The 21951-nt window shown below is 46.7% G+C and overlaps 1 protein-coding gene across 1 annotated transcript in view; it reads right to left on the bottom strand.

Annotated features, from left to right (window-relative positions):
* Positions 1-10809: 10809 nt before the first annotated feature.
* CACNA1C (calcium voltage-gated channel subunit alpha1 C) overlaps positions 10810-21951 on the bottom strand; it is a 614430-nt gene continuing 603288 nt past the window's right edge. The window contains exons 40-45 of the mRNA XM_023535193.1: positions 20371-20918; positions 17696-17821; positions 15467-15573; positions 15034-15137; positions 12957-13292; positions 10810-11112 (exon numbers count right to left, since the gene is read on the bottom strand). Of these exons, the coding sequence (XP_023390961.1) occupies positions 10810-11112; positions 12957-13292; positions 15034-15137; positions 15467-15573; positions 17696-17821; positions 20371-20918 (1524 nt within the window). The remainder of the gene's footprint in view (positions 11113-12956; positions 13293-15033; positions 15138-15466; positions 15574-17695; positions 17822-20370; positions 20919-21951) is intronic.

Raw genomic sequence — 21951 nt, forward strand, 5'->3', positions numbered from 1 at the left:
GCCCCTTCAGTGCCTTCCATTGACAAAGCCTCTACTGATATTGAGCCAGCTGGCAAAGGAGAAATGTTTATAGGGTCAAGGTCCAGTATCACAGAGCAGGGTAAAGAAATGTGGATTTAGTGATGAGAGGCAATAAATTGATAACTGGCAAAGGAGTGAATAAATTTTGGGTATTTAATGGACAACAAGAAAGTCAGTATAGCTGGAGGCGAGTGAATGGGACAGGGACAATGATGGGAAATGAGGTCTGAGTAGCAGAGAGGTAGATGAGGTCAGATCATATAAGGCTTTATAGATCATGGTAAAAATTTTGGATTTTAATCTGAGCATTATGGAAAAGCACTGGAAATCGTGATGTACTATGATTTATTTTAAAAGGTCAGTCTGTGGATACTCGACTGTAGTGCCAAGGGTGAGATTAGGGAGGCTTTGTCTACCAAGTGCCAGCCAACCTCTGCTCTTTCTTCTCTAGGCTACTCTCTCTCTGTCTCCATTTGGTCATCTAACCAGAATGACCAAGTGTCTTAGTTGGACTGGGACAACTAAAAGGTCAGGCCCTCTTTACTCTCAAAAGTGCTACTTTTAAACAAAAAGTGAGGGTGACCATGTGATATAGTCACCCCAATTCTAGTATATTTCAAATCTTCCCCTTTCCTGAAAACAAGCTTGTCATTTCAAGATTAGGTAGAATTTTTATAGGTGACTGCCACCTCAGTGATATGTTTGAAGAATGCCTGAAGTACAGGTCATTAATTCCTCAGGGCCCTCTCCCCTAACACTTTAGAACCTTCTCTTCCTTGCCCTTCCTTTATACTATCAAGCCCCAGCCCATTACTCTAATTCCTGCTATAGACTGTTGCCATTCCTCTAGCTTAAAAAGCTCTAGAGAGGAATGCTGGAGAGTCTCACGGATAGTAGCCTGAGTCTGAGGATCACCATCCCCTCAAAGGAGTTTGCAGAAGTCTTTCCAGTTTCCTAATAAAATGTTTAAGATGGCAGCCATGTGCAGAAGGTCAAGCTATCTTTCATTTCTCACTGGACCTCAGAACAGAGGCCAGATCACCTACCTTAGAGGACTTCATTGCTTCCCCAGACAAATCAAAATTTCTAGGTAGGTGGAATAGGAGAAGTTTGTCTCATGAGGCCTCTGGCCCTTTTAACCAACCCCCCTTGCATCTTTTGTCATGTTTCCTCCCCTCTCCATTCTCTCCTCAGCGATGACAATCATTGCCTCCATTTCTATCAAAACTTGTTGGATCTTTTACTTATACTCTCAGACTTTTGGTTTCCATTGGAATGTAATGGAAGAAAGAAGCTTAAAGAGTTTTTTCTCCCAGGGACCTTGAATTTTAACAGAAATCAAAGTCTGATTCCAGTGTTCCCTAACATTGATCTCAGTAAGAATAACTTGGAGAGCTTGCTAAAATGCATATTGATGGACTCCAACCTCCAAGAATCTGATTTAATAATTTTGGGGGAGGGCCAAAGAATCTGTTTTGATTGAACATCCCAAATAATTCTGATGTGTGGTTCAGAAACCATACTTTGTGAATAACTCTTTAAGTTAAAGAGAGAAGACACTAATGCTAGAATTGCATGTGTTAGCTGTAAGAGGAGAAGGCTTTATTGGGTATGAGGAATCATGCCACATAGATAATTGCATACAAATATATTAACTATGTTTTCTGATTCTAAAATTGTGTCACATAGAATGTCAATGGGGTATCATTGAAACACCTGGGCTAAATGGTCAGCGTATCTGATGGGGTTTTGTGGGATTTTAATGTTATTTAAGCTCAAGAGTGCCAAGTCCTGCCCTGCCTCTCTTCCTTGTGGGATTCCCCAGGAAATCATATACATGGAATTGTAGCCAATTAGAAATGTAAGTGCTATTTTATTATTAGCCGGAATAGTGTTTAATAATACACAGTGTAGAGTAGAGCTCTCTGAAGCCTGGTTTGGAGTCCATCACTTTGCCTCATGGTTAGTTTAGGGTCCCCCGCTTCCCACAGCTGAAATTCTTAGGTTGATACATCCAAATGTGCCTGTGAAGAGCAAGAGATTGAGGGACTGCTGAACCCACTTATCTGACAAACAGGGAGAGAGAAATAAGAAAAGAGATGACGGTAAGGAAAGAATGCTTAATTTTGCTTACTATATGGAGGCAAGAAAAATAAAAATACAAGAGAGTGTCATGTATGTATACTGACTTTTACCATGCAGTAACCCAGGCCATTAGTAACTGTGACCCAATTAATATCTAATACTCGGACCAATCAGATTAATAACCAGGTCTCCTTTGTGGGGAGGAAGGAAGGAATGGGCAGAAGCAGACCTAATGCAGGAAGAGGGGTTGAAGGCCAGACCAGACCTAAACAGCTGACACGAAATCATAATGTGGAAATGAGGCCCTACACACACCAGGTGACATACTCCCAATATTATGTTTAATACCTGCCATTGGCTATACCTCCACTCCTTTTACTCCCATTCAAGAAAGCCTAGCAAAATGCAAGGTAGAATAATTTCATTATAGGGTAAATATTGAATCTGATTTAGCTGATTAAAAGTAGCATTTGCAAACTTTGGCACTTTAATAATTACTAGTAACAAATGACACCTCACAATTGGTGGTGATCTGCCAATGTGTTAAACCCTTGTGGGCAAGTCCTGGTGGAGCCCCTTGAACCTGCTCTGGAGCTGGGATAAGTAGCAATTTCAGAGGTTGGTCCTCTGGTACTTTCTCCAGCCCTTCTAATCCTCTTTTCTTCTCATACAACCTTACATTTCAGAGCTCAGAGTCTTAGTGGTGGGGCAGGGCAGAGGGAGGCTCTAGCAGAGAGAAGCAGAGAAGTTGGCTGATGTCCTGCATTTCCCAGAATGGACTTAATCAACCATCGGGAGAGGATGAGAGGGTTTCTATTCTTATAATTGTATACATTTAGACACATGTGTTTCTGGAACAAATTATTTTTACATAGATAATTATTCTGGAAACCTTGTCTTGAGTCAGTTTAATAACCAAAAAAAAAAAAAAACAAAAAACCCCAAAAAACCCAAAAACCCTTGCATTTTTATAGTCTTCAAAGTACTTTAATATACATTATATTATCACCCCGCTCCCTCCTTCTCTCTTCCCTTCCCTCCATCCTCCTCCCTTTCCTTCATTCATTCAAAACCAATTTTGTGCCTTTTCAAATATTTTGTGGATTATCTATTTAATTCCTCCTATTCTGTCTTGTCAACTTTTGAACATTTTTCTGTTAACCTTTTCATTAGAAGGAAGAGATGGATAATGAGCTTCATTACTGAAATAAGGTTAGAGATTACCATTGTTTTCAGGTTTCACATGTTTTCCCCAGCCTTTCTCCCCTTTGGAGAACCAGATGATAATTTCAGTTTTAAGTGTATTTCTGTGACCTCTAGAAAACAGGAGAAGAGAAGGGATATGGAAGAGAGAAGATACAATTAAACCAATGTAGACATTGTTAAGAAATTTATTTGCAATTCTTGTTTTTTTTTTGGTTTTGTTTGTTTTTTAAATAACATCATTCCTTAGATAAAAATGCAATCTTACAGGAATATACATAGCGTCTCACACAGAGATCACCCTGAAGCTCTTCTGGAAAGGTCGCCCCTTATAGATTCCTTGGCCTTTCTCAAGGGTGAGAAGGCGCAGCAGGCGAGGCCTTTGACAACGGGATTATTTGATGATTACAAACTGTACAACAATATTTACAATAGTAAGACTGCAAAGTCGTGGAGCCTGGAGGGGAAGTTACGGGGTGTGCAGGTGTGTGGGGATGGTAACAGGCATTGGGGTGACAATGGAGGCACTGTCCAATTTCCAAGTCTCTGTGAGAACAAGCATGATACAGCTTGGTCTGAGGGCATGAAGGTAGGCCTGAGCAAGAGGACGTGAGGAGAGGAGGGATGGATGGGCTGGGCTGCATCTGGAGCCTCTTACACAGAGGGGTTAAAATGAAACAGGAAAATTATGAGAGAAATAGACATTCCGGTATTTCACCAACTGGGGACCTGTCACCCTATTTCTTAATGAACTTGTGTGCTTTTCCACAAGTTGTTCTCAACTACTCCCATCAGAGATTGTGCAGTCCTGTTTATGTCTTTGATATCCATAACCTATTTCTGTGCCAGACCTTGTTCCCACAAGGCGCTGGGAGAACAGCATATGTTCTGGGCAGGGCAGGAAACAGCTATGGGTGGTACATAACCTGGGTGGGGATCCTAAGTGTGGGGAATGGGATGCGGCTGATGTGTGATGATGTGATGTGAGCAAGCAGAAAGGTGCCCATAGCATTTGAGCTGCCTTCTGAGGGAGCACTTTGCACAGGATTGTTGGCTTATACCATGTCTATCCTTGACGCTCACGTTTTAATTTTTTTCAAGCCTCAGTGTAGTTTCTCTATGGAACATCTTAGGGGGAGGGACTGGGGACAGGACCCAGTGACCCATCTTCTTTCGTTTCTCCTGTGACTCTATAGCAAGGAGTCTTCTCTTCTCTCTCTCCTGGCTGCAGGCTCCGGAGGGACTTCCTGCATGGGCTCTGAAATATGCAATCCTCAGGATCCTGTGGCAAGGCTGGTGCCTGCTCACCCTCTTTTTTCTTATTCCCCTGTTTCTAAGCTTGAGGTCTCTAAGAATGTCAGAGCAGGAGTTCTTCAGGCCCAAACTGTGAATAAGAACCATTCTGTCCATTTCTATATTTCCTTGTGTAGAAATTACCCTCCCTTTGTACTTACCACTTCTCCCACTGAGAACTTTCTCTGATAATGACCATGGTGAAACTTTGTCTTATGTATGAGGTGCGTAAGTGATTTTCAGATGGCAAATTTGTAGCAAATGTATGATTCATGATAGATTAAGTGTCATATACCCTTTCTAGGAGCCTGATACAAATCCAATGATTTAGATTCTTAAAATTAGGATGCCCCACAACAGGAGTACATCTGTGAAAAGGTCAGCATCTGCTCTGAAGGGAAGCTATTTGATTCTGGTGACGCAACATTTCAAGCTTTTATTTGATTACCTAGTCTTGGTCTTGTCTTCCTTAATTTAGTAGAGACTTAGGGAATTTTCACAAACAATCCCAACGCTGACTCTGCTCTCAGTGGTGAACTGATTTATTTAATTTAGCTTAAGATATGCCACTGTAATCTCTACTTCCATTTCCAGAGATGGATTAAATGGCTTTTCTAATACACCAGAAAGCCTGAGGGTCTTTACTACTGCATCCGCTATGGACAAAACCTCTTAAAATTATGTGAGGAAAAAGCCTCGATTTTAAGAGAAATAGTATTTTCTCAATGTAGATAAATTATACTTAATTCCTAGTAATAATAGGTTCAGATGGCACTATTTCCACCCAAAGAAGCTACACGGATCCTCTCCCCATTTCTGTGTAGTGCTCTGCCTCCTGGGAGAGGATAAAATCATTTGTCTAGAGCTCAACTCCAGCACCAATTGCTTGTCTGTTAAGGATATGTGTGTGTGTGTGTGTGTGTGTGTGTGTGTGTGTGTGTGTGAGAGAGAGAGTGTGTGTGAATATATGTGTGACTGTGACTATACGTGCGTGAATGTGTGTATGCGTGTGTGGTGTTCAAGTGTCTCCCCAACAATGTGGAAATCTGGCAGAAACCCATTCACCTGTTATATTGGTATCTGGCTCTACAAAGCAATGTTTCGTTGCTTTGAAAAATAAATAAATAAATACATACATACATAAATAAAGTTAAAAGCAGAAATGGCTTCACGAAGAAACTATGTAAGAATCTGCACATGGAATTCCTTTCATCTCTGTGTCTCTCTCACTAGACTGGGGGTTGGGGAGGAGGAAAAACGGGGGACTCAGGGCAGGAAGCTGGAATAGAGAGCTACTTAGGGAAGAGGACAGACGCTCCACCCCTGACAGCTGTAGGACACTTCCTTCCCGCATGTTTCCTCAGGTGTACTGCTGGAGAACGCGGGCATTGGTGACTGAGAGCTTCATCATGAATGAGTTTAGGGCTTCACCTCCTGCCTTTTGACTGGGGCCTGTTTCAGGTGGCACGCTGGCTGATACAGGGGCAGGGACATCAGCAGAGAGGAAAGACAGAGCATCAGACACCCCACATCCCACCAGAAATGTTGATTTGGTTGGGAAGACAATATCAGTCAATATTTTATTTTTCTTTTCTTCCAAGTAGATCCCCAAGGCCTCTCCACCGTACTGGCCATGTGGGTGGTTGAACTGGACATTTCTTTCCACAAAATGGGAACACATAGGGAGTCAAAACACGCCCCCTTTTGCCCCCATTTTCCTTCCAGCTCTCTTTGTGTTTACACTTTTCCCAGATCTGAGTCATGTCTTCAAAAACGGTCTGGACTCTATCAGCAAGCTTTTTATTAACCTGGGGCTTTAAGAGGTCCACTAGAAACTGAATTGCCCTTCTCTTGGTCTCTGCTAAACTGTTTCTATCTCTCAGATGATGATATATCTACTTTTCTAGGTCTCTAGGGATGGAGAGGCCACAATTTTCCTTAGCAATACGTATAATTCTGGTTTGATGAGACTAAAACACTGAGTGCCGGGGTTGTCCGTTATGCCTAATCCAAATTCTTGTTATATCTCTTGGCCATTAGGAGTGTTGAGCATGTATCAACTGGCCTCTGCAAAACAACCATCATCCTTTTGATGACTTCCAAACTCCTCATTTTCAGGGTGCTCTTATGCCTCGGAAAGATATTACTTTAGCATTGGAAGGCATACTTCTCCTGTGGTTACCTTACTATCTTCAGCTGCACGATAAGGAGAAGTTCTGGAAGGAGATGGCTGTGAGGAAGTGATAGGCAGCTTCACTCCAAAAAAGCCCCTGAAATTTGAAAGCAGGGTCCCAGAGGAGGATAAAAAACAGAGTAAGGAAGCCTTGTTTCTTTGCCCTTGAATTTCCCACCCAGAGAGATGCCTATCAGACTTGAAAGCCAAGGAAGGGACTATAATAACTAACAGCCTCTGAAGCAGGTAAAAATTCATGAATCAAAACAAATCTAGGAAAAAAGTCTCTTCTTTTTACCTAAAGACAAAAAAGAACCGTCTAGAAACAGGCAGAAAGGAGACAGCTGAAAACCTTTCTGCTTAATGTAGCCATGCTCATGAATAATTATTAAAAGATCAAGTCGTGGAAATAAAAGAGACTGGGCTAGTCAGAAGATAACAAAATCAAGTTTACCAACCTCCAGAACTAAAGCTGCACTTCGTCAAGTCCTTCTGGTCCTCCGCACTGACTGCTTTTCTCCTGCCACCTGCCATCAAAGGGTCTTCAGATTTGACCATCATGTTTTACAAGGTCATGGGTGAAAGTTCTACTTTACGTGGAGAGTAAACATCATTTAGTTCATTGATTTCACGACTGATTTTACCAGTCTGTGATCATGACAGGTATCACATGTCAATCCTACACTAGCGAGCATGAGGTCAGGCTGAGAAAGACCCTAGAAAGGGAACTCCCAGCCGAAGCTCCTTTCCTTCATAGCAGCATAGGGCAGAGCGCCCTTGTCGCTGCTGACACTGTTCTTATGGGGGCAGGGAGGAAGATTAGCTGGCCTTGACAGTGTTGACTATAAAGGAGAAGGGAGCCTGTGGGTGTGAGTATTGAAGATGACGTGGCCATCCTTAGGCAGGGCTCTAGGAGTAGCCATTGGCCTATGAGATTTGGTGATGCGGATGAAAAGTCCAAAACGAAAATAGAATGCAGCATGGAAAGGTTGAGTGTGTGCGGGTGTGTATGTTCATGTGTGTGGTCAATTCAGTTTCCAGATTTTATCTGGGGATCAAATGTATGGCAAGAACCAGATATCGATTCAAATGGGCTCCACTCTCTATCATAACTAAAATCTTCGCAGCACGATGTCTGGCATTTTGGGAAACTGGACAAAGAGGGACACCTACATTTAATTTTTAGAAGAGCTTGATAGCACTGTAAAAGAATGAAGAAAGTCTGGATGGGTTGGGCTTGGAGAAACAGGAAGAAGCTCTTCTGTTTCTAGACTATTCCATGATTTAAATTTCTAGGTTGCTTATATAAGTGCTAAGGGCCATGAGAACACTGGACTGGAAGATTCAATGGGTAAATTCTGGATGGATGGTTGGTTGGGTCCTGTGTTCCCCAAATCAGTCCCTTTTCAGCCATCATTGTTGACATGTATTCGAAAGAAACAGCATCAATAGCATGATGTTCTAGGCAGATGCAAACTGGCATAAGAGAGGCTCCCACAAAGTCTCTGGTTCTACCATGCCCGTGAACTCCTGATGCTCCCTCTCTTGTCCTGGTCCTCTCCTTGGCTGACACATACACTAGGGGAGGTGGAGGAAATCCTGGTCCAGAGTGAAGAGAAGATGGAGAGGTGAACAAGACAGAGTTGACTTTTGGATGGACACAGATTTTACCTGGTTGCCTTTTTCTAGCCCCGGCTGTCTGAGTTTGGGTAGAGCACTTGCCAGAATAAGGATTCCCTTTCCCTCCCATTGGCCCAACTCTAATCCCGTCTTCTTAATCAGCGTACACTTTCCTGAGAAACCACTGAGCAAAGTTTGTGCTATGGAAATGAAGAGGAAAGTCAGCCCCCTCTCCTCTCCCTTGGGGTATGCTCATGCCGGCCCAGTGAGGAGAGAGGCTGGTCAGAATGTCTCATGACCCCTCACAGTGAAGGGCTGTTCCTAGAGAAATTCCCAATCAGAGTACTGGTGCAGAGTAGACAGAGGGAAGACTGGAATGAGATATATCCTGGTCTCTCAAAGCAAGATGTAGTACAAACATACCTATCATATAGTTTTGGAAAAATTGAGAGAAACGGAAGCAAACACAAGATATGCAAAACAGTAATGTCCAAACCTGTTGGTGAATAGCAGGATAATGATTTACATTGGTGATAACTTGCTCACTGAACAAATTAAAAGAAAAATCGTTCCCTTTCCCCCAACCACATATAGAAAAGCACTTAAGAGTTCAAAGGTAAAGCTTGTCACACTCCAAATACAAAATGATTTACTCACATGCAGCAAAATATACAAGAAGTGAATTCAAAAACAAACTTAATTCAATTCATTATATTCGCTTGGCACAATTGCAATTCAGTTTTAAAAAAATATTTGTAAAATACTGAAACTGACCTGAATTCAAGTATAACGGTTTCTTCAACAGAAACATCATCAATGCAATAAAACATTACACGGAATATATCGAAGCAAAATGCCTTCTTGAGTTTTTCCCTTAAATTTCTGTGTTTTTTAAAATACAGTTTTAATGCCAACAAGACTCACAATTGTATTTTTAAAATGAATATTATTGCATTGTTTTTGCATATCTTGTGGGACAGAAAATGCAAAGAGTTACTGATTCCCATTTCAGAAGCAGAGATGGCGCTTTGTTTTTGCTTTCAAATAGCCCCAGATTCAGATCTCCCCCAGTTAATCCAGAAACAGGGAGCTGCATACTCATTCGGTGCCTGGGCACACACTGAGTGGGTGCACACACACATGTATGACATATGCACACAGACAGCCCAGTACACCCATGACACACACACTCGCAGAGTCTCTCCCACATGCTTACTCTCTTTGGCACCCACCCATATGCCCAGCATTCAAAGAGCCCAACTCAGTCACCCAGTTGTGCAAGACCATTTTAAGTGCATTGCTGATTACCTTTAAATTATAAAACTAAACCAAAAAAGTTTTTTCTTATACCTATAGAAATTAGAACAAATGATTGGGCATACACAATGGCTGGTAAAGCTCTCCTACAGTGGCTCTATGGAACCCTTGGAGAAAAAGGAAACCACACCCGTTTAAATAACCGTTCAAACCAAACCTAATTTACATTTGCAAAAGTGAAAACAAGATGGGTGGCTACAGAACTTTGTAAACACTTTCTTCCTCCCCTCCCCCTGGGAAAACAAAATTTAAAAGAAACGAAAAACCGAAAAAAAAAAAAAAGAAAGAAAACTGCAACATGCTGTCAAGAAAAATGTCAAACCACAGAACAAAAGCGCGCCCAACAGAAGCTCAGCACCACCTGGTTTTGTCAAGAACTGGCTGACCCTTTCTGGCGGGCAGTGCCACTCTCCACGCTGGAGGCTAGCCGCCACTGGGCTGGAAGGCTGGGCTCTGTGGCCCTCGCAGATGGGTGGTGGGCCGGGCCTCTGGGCGAAGCTGCAGGGCAACCGCCCGCCCTCCCTCCTGGCTCCCCGGCTGCTGCCGCCTCTTCCTGATTCCTCCTTCCCCTCTGGGGTGAGGCTGGGACCTCGCGAAGTCATGCCCGCATCCTTTTGCAAATCCACAGGGCCCTGGCTCTATGGGGACAGTGAGGCTCATACAGAATATGTGCAAAATGATTTTTTTTACAAGCAAAGTTGAAAGACACCCGTTTGACAAAGGTCCTTTCGGTGAAGGCTACCGCGGGAAGCTGAGGGTCTCTTTTGTGCCCAAGGCGGCTGCTGGTTCCTGGCGCAGGGCCTGAAATACAACGGAGAGGGAGGGCCGCGGCCTTCTCTTGCACTCCCTCCCTGGGCCTTCCACCTCCTCCTCACCACTCTACCTCCGTGTACACAAACTGGGGTTGCTGCTTTTCTTGCCCCGCTCCCAAAAAGCTGACTCTCCACACCACCCAACTCTGCGTCTTGTCCCAACGAAATGAATGAAGACGCTGTTCCGGTTAACTCCAGGTCACGAGAACAGTGAGGCACTTCTGAAACGAACCCTTTAGGAACAGTGAAACAAATAAAAAACCCAGCATCTCCCAGCCCCAGCTGCTACAGGCCGCTGACGTAGGCTCGGCTGTCCTGCAGCTCCTCCTCGCCCCTTCGACACTCCTGCGGGGGCCCACAGGGCTCGTCCTCTTCTACCCCTGCTCTGTCCTGCCCCGGGTCCCTGCAGTTAACAAAAGGTAATAGGGTGCCGTTGGGGCTCTGCTGGGTGCCCCCACTGAGGATGTTGTCAGCAGCATTCTCCATCTCCTCTATGGTCATGTCGCAGGCATCAGCTAGCTCCTGGGTTGTGACTTCGATGAATTTGGGATCTTGAGCAAACTGCCCCAGTCCTTCTGAAATCAAGACCTGAAGTGGGGGAGGGTCATGAAGAAGAACCAAAGAGGAACATTATTCCTGCACTCGACTCTTCCCTTCAGGGCTAGCGCAAGGAACTTCTGACTGGTAACTTCAGGAGCGCGCACGTGTGTGCATGTGTGCGCGCATGCGTGCGTGGGCGCTCGGGGGAAAGGTGTGGAGATGGAGCATTGCCCCGAAGAATTCGGCATGTGTAGGCCAGAGGAGAGACCTTTTGGTTAGGGTACTCGAAAACTGTTATCAAATACGTGAAAACTTGGCTCACACAGGGGCCTCAGGTAGAACTTCGCCTGCCCTTGCCTTTTCTCCTCCATGGCACCCCTAGATGCCTCCCATATTATTCTTTCCAAGAAACCTTCATTCTCCTTTGGTGAAACCGTTAGCCTGTGCCCACTGCCCATTGCCAGCTGGCTGCCTGTCTGAGAGTGAGGATCCTGGAGTATGATGTGTGCAAACACCACACATGCACCTGCCTCTGCTTCCGCTTCTGCTCAGAAGGGCCAGCAGGTGATCCTAAAGATTCACCCTCCGTGGGGGCCGCTTTAGTGACTGGTTTCAGGGAGAGCAGCCACTGAGCTGGGGGTCAGGGGAAGCAGTAGAGTGAAACCTGGAACACTTTTCTCCCAGTTCTGTTTGTCCTACTAACACCTTTTTATCTTGCATAATTTTTCTTCATAGCTCCCACCCGTTCCTAATATGTCGCACACATATTTATTTATTATCTGTCTTTCCTCACCACAATGTGAGCTCATGAAAGCAGAAATGCTGCTCCTCAGCAGTGACTCTCTCCTAGGACTGAGCCTGCACATGGCAGGCTCTCAGTGGAGATACATTGATAACCAAGGCCACGTGAAGTACAGAGTTTTAGAGTTAGAAGAGACCTCAGAAGTCATCCGGTTTACCTCTGTACCTCCTGCATGACAGCCTGATGTCTGGACAGGCATCGTCTCATTTGCTTGTCTGGACAGGCAAGCCCCTCATTTTGGAAGAGCGCTTTCAGAAGGGGTCTCTTCATGTGAGCTGAAATCTGCCTGCTTGTCAGGCTGCTATAGTTGCTCCAACCCTGCATTCAAGACCTGCTCAGGACAAGAGGGCCCTACAGGTTTGAGATGCACATCACTGCCTCTGAAGTCACCTCCTCTTGGGGTTACTTTCCGAATGCCCTCGACCGGTTCTCACGTGAAATGGCTTCTAGGGACCTTGCCAACCTGGTCGTCCTCCTTTGAGATTGTTCCAATTGTCAAATGTCCCCTAAGGTGTGGTGCCAGGATTGCAGGAGGTGCTTTGACCAGGGCAGAATGCGGAGGCACTGAAAGCGCTCTTGTTCTAGACCAGAGGTTCTCAACCCTGGCTGTGCATTAGGATCGTCAAAGGGTTTTAAAAAATACCCATAATTGGTCATAGATTTCCAAAGCTCCCCAGGTTATTCTAACGAGCAACCAGGCTCAAGAACCGGATTCTGACTTTCTATGTGTACAAAGGCAGCCCAAGCTCACATTTGGAGCAGTCACAGCAGGCCTCTGGCTTGTACAGTGGAGCCCTGAGGCCTTCCTTGGGGTTCAATGGCCTGTGGCAAGGATATGCTGCTCAGTTTCTCTTTCTGCACCAGCCCAGCCCCAATGGATGCCAAGAGTGTCTTGCGTGGTCATTATTTTCTGCACGCCGTGCCCTTCTGCTGCAGGCCCTGACAGTGAGGGTCTTTCTGGCAAGGAGACTTGATACCCAATCTACCTGGGAGAGAACCAGGTATTCCTTTCTCTACTCTCCATGCAAAGTTCCCTTGCCGCCTCCAGCCTTTCCTCCTGCTATCTGCTGTGCAGCATGGGGTCACTTACCGCTTCTACCAGACTGCTGGCACTGCCATGGAACTGCCTGCCCCAGGCTCTGGCCTGGCTGGGCACAGTGAGGGACACAGGCCGGGCTTTCCGGGTGGCACTGCTGGCCCCCCCACAGGGCGTGGGCTCCCCAGACCAGGAGCTGCAGTGGATGGATGGGAAGCTGCTGTTGAGATTCTCGCTGGAGTCGGCTCCTTCCAGCCGCAGGGTGGGGATGGGCTTTGGGGGCCAGCCTCGGCTGCCGGGCGTGTCTGGAGGGGTGGCACATGGTCTGCGGAACGTGGTGGGGGAATGGCTTCTCTGGAGGAGTGGGCTCAGGCCTGCCACGGCCAACGCCTGTGGACATACAAGGAGCATGATTTACTGAGTATGGTCAGGCCCCAGAGAGGCAGCCATCTGCCTTCTTAGCAGCTATTGTTTCCAGCTAGTTCCACCTGCCTGGAACTCATTCCACCACCATTTTCACCCATCTGAATCTTACCTCATCAAGACCCAATGTAAGTTTTGGCCATCCTAAAATGTATTTTGTGATCATCTTAGTCTGAAGTGATCTCTTTCTCCCCTAAATTCAGAAAGCTGTGACCGAGTAGGATCAAGATCATCTGCTCTTCAGCACTGCCCCTATCACCTACCAGATGCGACTTCTCTCGCTTTGGGTTTCTCAGCAGTAGACTAGAGAGGATGATACCTGTATCATCTGGAAAACCAGAACACAATTGACTTGCTTGCTATCCACCTGCCTTGTGGGGTTGATGTGAGGTTCAAGTGAAGTAAGGTCTATGAAGAAGTAGACTGTGCATCACAGAGCTAGACAAAACCAGTACTTACTGTTTGAATTTTTACAATTAATTGAGCCACTAACAATGTCTTGCCAATCTCTAGCTCTCCTTGTTTTTGAACTATTGTTCAAATCTTACACTGTATTGTGATTAAACTATTTACACAGTTGTGTCCTCTGCCCCCACGGCGCTTCAGTGTCCTGAGCGTAGGTCATGGTCCCCACACAGGTTGCCACAACAGCCTGCTCTGATGTGATGTGTCACAGGACAGTGACGCAGCATAGTGGGAAAGCCCAGCCCCGGAGGCAGAGAGAAGGGGAACAGTGCTGTGTGGACTGGAGGGCAGGAGAAAGGCATCCACACATGAATTTCTTTCCTTCCAGAATAATAAGAATAGATAAGTGAAATTAACTTCCAGAATTTTTTAAAAAATAGCACACACGGTGGGCCCCCAGCCTGCCAGCCTCTCCTGGCCACTGCTCTTGATGATCCCCAGCCTCAGGTCCCTGGGTCCCTGGAGATCATACGTATGTAGGTAGTGCCACACAGGCTAAGCAAAACAGTGCATTTCTTTAAGCTGAAATAATATCAACTTAGCCAAGTCACACTGGCCATCTTATGCTGATTATAAACTTTGATTGGCATTTGAATGCCTTTGATTAAAAAAAAAAATCATTGAAAGCATAGACCCTAATTCGCCTGGAGGTAAGAGACTGGTCTTAGATAATTCTTTGATGTTTCCATTAGTTCTGAGATACTAAGAGTGTATTTGGTGCTGTATCTTGGATTTCACTATCTCAGAGTCAGCAGTGCCAAGAGAAATGTCAATGGTCGAATCTCCCTGGACCCATTTTCCTTGGATATCACTCCCTGCTCCCGACCATGTGGCTGGTGGGTTCTTTGATCATTTCTGTATTTCAGTAGATGGATTATTGTACAGCTAAGTTTCCAGATGTCTTGCAACTCTAGGTATGAGCACATCTGCCTGAGCGCCCTGTGGTGTAGGCCAGTCTGGGGAAGGACATCTGTGCCACTGTAAGAAGAAAGTTCAGGAGTCCCAAAGAGGCTGGTCCTCCAGGACCTCGGGAGGAGCTCCTGCTCACCAACATTTCCTAGGTCTCTGCCTTGGGAAAGGACAGATCTTGTCAAGCTCTCACTTGCATAGGAAAAGCTCCCTGCGCCGGGACTGTTAGAGCCAGGCGTGGGGACACAGCAGTGGTCTGAGACAGGGAAGGCTGGTATCTGGGGGTTTCTAGTTTACTAGGTGGTGGCCAGTGGCCTGTCCAAAATGTGGCTACCTGATGATGGACCAGATGCAAGGGCAGAACTGTCTTCTGAGAGATGTCTCCCCCTTGATTCTTCTGTCGCTTCAGACATTCCAGATGGAAGGAGGCCCTTCGACCTGCAAAGCCAGCCAAAGAACTGGGATCAGCGCAGGAAGACAGGACAGGGGTCCGTGACAGCTCATACCCAGGGAGAGGGAGAGGGGTAGTGTGAGCAGCCCCAATAAATCTCCTCTTTACCCTTTGACTTTCTTTGACATATCCCATGTAGCCCATGTCCAGGTACTATCCCAGCAAGCCCGGCCCGTGGATTTCCCTCTCCTCGCTTTGGAAGTCTGCCCGGCCCACTGTGTGGGGACTGTCTGAGCTAGGGACTACTGAGTGCCTGACCAGTTATCTCAGGGTGCCCCCCGGCCGGCCACATCTAAGAAGGGGTGTGAGAACTTACCTAGGGAGGACGAGCGGAGGAAACCCCTCTTTGGAGATTGCCGGATGTCCCTCTTGTCCTCCTCAGGGGGTGTCAACTGTCGGTTTTCATCATCCTGATAGGAGAGCCTGGAACAAAGAACTCTTGGGGCTTGTTCCTGGAGGCCGAGAGGTGCACCCCACAGGGGCAACTGCCATCCCAGAAGGAAGCTGGCTTTTTTCCTCAGTGAAGGGAACCCCCATGTTGTGCTCTCATGAAGGTTTGGGAAGGGGCAGCAGGAACTTGCCACCCTAGGAAATGCAGCCCTGTTCTCACAGATGATTTCGGGCCCCTCACACACACACAGCCTGACTACACGAGCCTGGCATCTCTGACTGGAGGCAGTGAAGGCACTCTTGGTCAAATTGTTGAGAAAGTTGGGAAAAAATTTTAGGCCTTTTCAGGAATGGCCTCAGCTCTTCTGTTATATGTGCTGATGCTATTTATCATGACTACTCCCAACTTTACCCAAACTTGTCCCCCACCCTCCCATTTATCCCTGGCCTACCCAACCCTTCATCATCAAGGACACATAGCGGCTGCCTACAATGCCATACAGTCACCCAGTCAGTGAACATAGCTGTCAGGGACCTAAGTGACATCAAGTCAATGGCTTCTACACCTTTTTGATGTGGATTCAGTAAGAGCCATATTTTACACAGTTCCAGTGTGTGTAGACACACCCCACTGAACTAAACGTCTTGAACAATACTTACCTTTATTGCATATGTTGCACTCTGATAGTTTCTATCCTACTTTAGTTTGTTCTATTTCTTTAAAAAATGTCTGTTGCAATCCACTAAGTTGATTTCACTATCCATGGTGGGCACAGCTGTCCCTCTGAAGTTGCATTCTAACCCCTTCCTTTTACAGATGAGGCCGCTGACTCTGTTCCTCATGTGACTCCACATACTTGGAGGGCAGAGGCTGTGCTGCCTTTCCGCTCCGAGCACACTGACTTCTAGCATTTGTAGATGTTTGGGAAAGTTTCTGGATGAAAACCTCCAAGCCCTTCCTCTCATTTCAGCTTGGTAAGCTCTCCATATTGTATTTTCTTCTTAAGTAAATCATACCCATGCTTGAAGACCCAGCTTCTGTTTGACCTCATGCCTCACATTTGTCATGGTCACCTTAACCTTGTCCTTCTCTGAATGCCTGCACCGCTCTCAGAGTTGTACCACTCTGAGAGCAGTAGTTAGAAAATCTACATATTATCTTCCTCTTCTAAGATTGTCTTAGTTTTCTAACTATTTGCAAAATCTTCTTGAGTGCTGAGGCCAGTTTATTCATGATCTAGCCGAGTGCCAAGATGCACCAACCACTCAGTAAGAGCCACAGTGGACTGAAGCATATGCTTTTCCTGACTTCTAGGATACAGGGCCATGTATTAATTTGCATTCTCTAAAAATCAAAAGCCTAGAGGGCTGGCTTTTTCATATTATAAAGTGCTTTCAAGAAAGCTTCTAAAACAGTGCACCTTAAACTTTTTGAATGCAACCCACAGTTATAAATACATTTTATAATACTCACTACATACACACATATATTGGCAAACATTTCACAAAATGATACTTCTGTGACATTGTATACGCTATTTTATATCGTCTTGTTCTGTCCTAGCCTATGCCATTCTGTACTATGCTATGCTATACTTTATTTAAAAAGTGCTGATCATAACTAAGTAAATGTTACAACCTTCTAATGGGTCTAGATCTGCAGTTAAAAAACACTTCTCAAAAAATTACAGCACTGACAAAAATCTCAGCCACCGTTTGCTACGTGCGCCCTCTGCTGGGTAGCTCTATTATAAATAGTTTCATGAGCGTTTATTTACATGTCAATATATGTATATGTACAACTGAGTCTCACTATAAAATATATTTTATATGTATATGTGGAACTGAGTCTCACTATAAAATATATTTATTGGTTGGCTGCGGTTGAAACAATTAAGAAACAATGTTTATAAGTTTTCATGAAAGCACTGTATCGGGAGGAAGGGCCAAGCTAACCAGGGGATTGTGTGTGTCTGTGTGGGTCAGGGGCTTGCGTCTCCCTGATGAGGTGACAGATACTTGGCAGGTGATCTTCCCATAAGTGATCTCCCCCTTCTCCCAGATCATTCCCAGAGGAGAGATCCCAGGACCTGCCCTCCACCCAAACCCTTCCCTACATGCAGGCGGGCCCTAGGCGGCAGGCAGCAGGGCTCACATCTCTGTGGCGATCAGGCTGGGCTCGCTGCAGTACTCGGCATCGTCACTCATCTTCACATCGTACGTCTCTTCCTGGGAGACCTCCTGACACACCATGGCTATCTGGCTCTCCCGGGAGTGGCACCTAAAGATGGAGGAAAAAATCAGACCCTGCCAGCCCTCCTTGCCTTACCTCAGCAAGTACAGCATCACGCATGCATGCACACACGCTCGCACACACAGCCGCCGTGGCCTCCACCTCCTCCTGCAATCACAGAGGAAGCTGCAGAGCCATAGAAACATTAGGATTGGGGTTAGGATGCTATGTTAGAAAAGGACCTCTGAGTTAGGATCCGGGGAGACTTGAGTTCTGGCTCCACCCAGTAACTTTCTGGCATAAGCCACTTAACCCATCCCATGCCTCAGGAGCCCCATCAATGAAATTGGATAACATATGTCCTGCCTGACGCAGAGGCTTGTGAGTAACAAATGAAGCAACACATGAGATGGTGCTTTGAAAGGTGGAAAGGATCAGCTTTTAAAGAAGGGTCCTGGGCTGCACTATATAGGGTAGGGTGGGCCAGTGAGAGGGCTGGGCCTTTGGGCATTTGTTGGGCAGAGCTGAGAAGGTCCTGGTGTCATATTTTGACATGCCTTTGAGTCTGACATTGGTTCCCCGGACTGAAGGCAACAAGAAGTAACCTCACATAGAGGGGTTTGTTCTTCTGAACAGAGGAGAGTGAGCCTGAGTCCCTGCTCGGCCTGATTCCCTCTTGAGCCAGGGCCCCTGCTGAGCCTGAGTCCCCCCTGAACATGAATTCCTGCTAAGTTCAAGACCTTCCCACATTAGGATGTCCCTTGAATTACACTGCTCTCTTTCCGGGACACAGTCTTCTGCTCATTTGGTCATGTCTGCTTTAGCTCTGGTCTAGATGTTCTTGCTTTTCCTGTCTGTGTCTAGCTTGGCATCTCTCTCTAGCATTCTTCCTCTAGGTCCTGAATGCTGGGGGCCACTTTATCTTCAGATCCATGAGGGCATCAGGGAAATATCCCAGTTCATCTTTTCAAAGCCAAGTGCCGGATCAGTGCCCCCACTTAAACTTTTACACTAGTACGAGAGCCACTAGGAAGGGTAAGGGCAGTTCTCTTGGGGAGGCCCTAACAGATGGCTGTCCACGCCACAGTCTGAAGGACAGATGAGATGCCAAAGGCTTTTGATGGGGTGGGAAGAGAAGAATGTGGAAGGAGCTTTGGCGAGGCACAATCGGATGTGCTGGACACAGAATGGCCGCAGGCAGGCAACACCACTTCTTGGGGGCCATGGTGTGCTAGATGTGCTGGCCTGTCCCCAGCAAAAGCAAGGCCAGTGCTGGAGCTACTGCACTTAGCCCTGAGCCGTGACATGAACGACAAGGTCTCAGAGCAGGAACTTTGGTTAAGTTGTTCCTCTTCACCTCGAGTGTTGTTTTACCAACTGGGAAGTGGGTGAGTCGACATTTCGAGCGTTTACTATGTGCTAGGCATGGTGCTAGGTGCTTTGTCTGTATCCAGTTTCACTGACAGATGAATCTGTGGGAGAGGAAGAAATCCCCTGATGTCTCTCCTGACCTCCTCTCTAGAATGATTACCTCCCTTTATTTAATACAGAACAAAGTTTAATATGAAAATTCCCTTTGAGGGAGGTATTAGTTTATATTGAGGAGCTAAGGATGAACATAATGAGCCTTCCTTAAGAAGAGTTTTGATACGGGGAGCAGGGAGAAAGTAATACTAGGCCTGAGTCCCTGAAGGCTGTAGAAAGAGAAGAGGGTTGCAGAAAAGGGAGGGGGACACCAAGACGGGCACGAGCCAGCCACTTAAACTTTTATACTCCTCTATGCAAAGCCAGTCTTTCTGATCAGCATACAAAATCCAGGGCTGAGCACATTGTTCTGCACATATAAGGCATCAATATACGTCTTTTGAGTCTCAGGACTCACCCAACACTGCTTTTGGGTGGTTTAACCAGCCAATCTTCCAGAGAATAAGCTAGGCAGATGGCCAGTTTGACTTGTCTGTCATGGGACACTGTTACACGTCCAGGCCGTGTGGACATACATGTGACCACTTGAAAATGGGTATTATGAAGGGAAGTGAAAACCAGTGGGACAGGTGTGCTGGTTCCTTGAATGAAAGTAGCTTTAGGACACCTGTTTAGGGATTTAGAAAGACACTTGCATTTCTCGATAATTTTATGAGCTCAAGGGCAAGAAAGGAGATATGCCCAAGAACTTGGCACATTGGGGGTCTGCCATCCTGCTGGGGATGCCTATCTTGCTCCGGAAGAGCAGCTCAACTAAGGATCAAGTGGCAAGATACAGTGGCGTGTCCTCTCCCACCCGGCCTAGGGAGCCCAAAGCTGCTGATACAAACAGTTAGACCCTCTAGGCCCAGGCTGTGCTTCCTGAGGCCCAGAGCATGGCAGTAGGCATCTACCGTCCCAGCACGTCATAGCAATGCATCCTAGAGCACCGGGGAGCAGAGCATGGGGAGAAAAGAGCCAGTCAGGAAGCCGAAGGTATAGTCAAGACTACCAGGAAGGATCCTACACTGTGGCACAACGCAAGTGCTACAGCAAAGAGCCTCCTGCCACCAAAATGCCCCTCCCTGTGAGGCCCGTGTGCAGGGCCCTGGATGCCCCACCCTCCTGCTTACCTCTTGGAGCTGAGCTTCCACGCTGCCTCCTGCACCCGGACAGCAGGAGACGAGGGGGGCCCGCGGCCCTCCGTAGTGCCGGCTGCGCTGGGGGAGCCGACGGGGCGAGGGGAGCGGGTCAGGGCGGTGTTGTTGGCGTTGTTGATGTTGGCGTTGGAGCCAGTGGATGAGTAGCTGCTGGGGGTGAAGGTGGAGTCCACCAGTTTCTCGTGGGATGGCGACTCGGTGTCGCCTTGGCTGTTACCCGCCTTGTTGATGTGCAGCGGGCGTTGGGCGGTGAAGGTCTGGGGGAAGGCGCTCCGGCCGTCGCTTTGGTAGTAGCTGACGACGTGGTTGCCAAACAGGCCACCGGCCCTCTGCAGGCGAGAGGGCAGGGGTGGGTGGAGGGGAACGCCCCTCAGCCACCTCTCCTCGGCTGAGGTGTGGAGGCTTGTCTGCTCTCCCGAGAGCACAGCCACGCTGGGCAGCACGTGGCAGATGGGGAATTCTTCACCCAAGCGGCCTGGCAGCTTAAGAGGCAGGGGCCCAGACGGTCCCCTCTGGGAGGGCTGGGGGAATGGTGAGGGACAGGACATCCCTCACAGGAAACAGTCAGACTGGGAGGCTGCTGCCCTGGAAGTTTCTAATGACTCTTCTGAGGACTGGGGTTGTGACTAAGGACCAGTCTGGGATGGCAATCCTTAATGGCAGCCAGCCGCTTGTTTTGGCCCTGTGAGATCTGAGGGGTGAGGAAAGGGACCAGAAGATCCTAATGAGATTTTAAAACATGGAAACCCAGCTGACTCACTGGGCTTGAATCTGTGTTGGCCAAACAGTTTTGAAAATAAGGATGACGAATTTAGTACATCAATTATATTATGGTTTCCCTTCCCCTAGGAGGGTCTAAGAAAATTCAAATCGGGAACCAGTGTTCATTGCCAACACTCTTTCCTTGTCTTGGGCAAGTTGGGCTAGTAGCTTTTTGCAAGGTTGGTCTACAGGGTCTCGTTGGGGGTAGTATTAACATGGTGCTGTGTCCCTGAGGCCATTTGGTAATGAACATTTCACAGTGATGAGAATGAAGATGGTGATGACAGGACAGCCACAGGCAGAATGGGCTTATCTTACCTCCTGGTGTTTCTACAACCTAGGAACTCTGGCATGGGGCTGGCCCTGGTGTGATTATTCTGCCTTGCATTAGAAGGATTTTTAGCTAAATACCTTTGGGGTTAGGCAGGTACCACAAACAAGCGAAGAAGGCTGGATGTAAGAGTCCTAGCATTCCAGTCACATTTAGTTTTCACTGTTAAAACTGATAGCCTCCATATTCAGTAAAGGAAAGGGAAGGTTGGAGGAGACTTTTGTGACCTGGAGAATACATGTTCTATTTCAAGAGGACAATTGCCACTTGGTTCCAGCCCTCTGCTGCCATGTGGGAACCAAGCCCAACACTGCCAGATCTGCTGATTTTTTTTCTAGACAAGTCAGAGTCTGGATTTTTATCTGGAAGTGCTGGATTTTCAAGTGTCGGAGAACAAAATAGTTCTGCAGATTAGATGTGGCTGATGGGCTACCACTTTGCAGCTTCTAATGTAGAAGTTT

Source organism: Pteropus vampyrus, unplaced genomic scaffold, assembly GCF_000151845.1.
Source record: "Pteropus vampyrus isolate Shadow unplaced genomic scaffold, Pvam_2.0 Scaffold137, whole genome shotgun sequence".
Taxonomy (NCBI): Eukaryota; Metazoa; Chordata; class Mammalia; order Chiroptera; family Pteropodidae; genus Pteropus; species Pteropus vampyrus.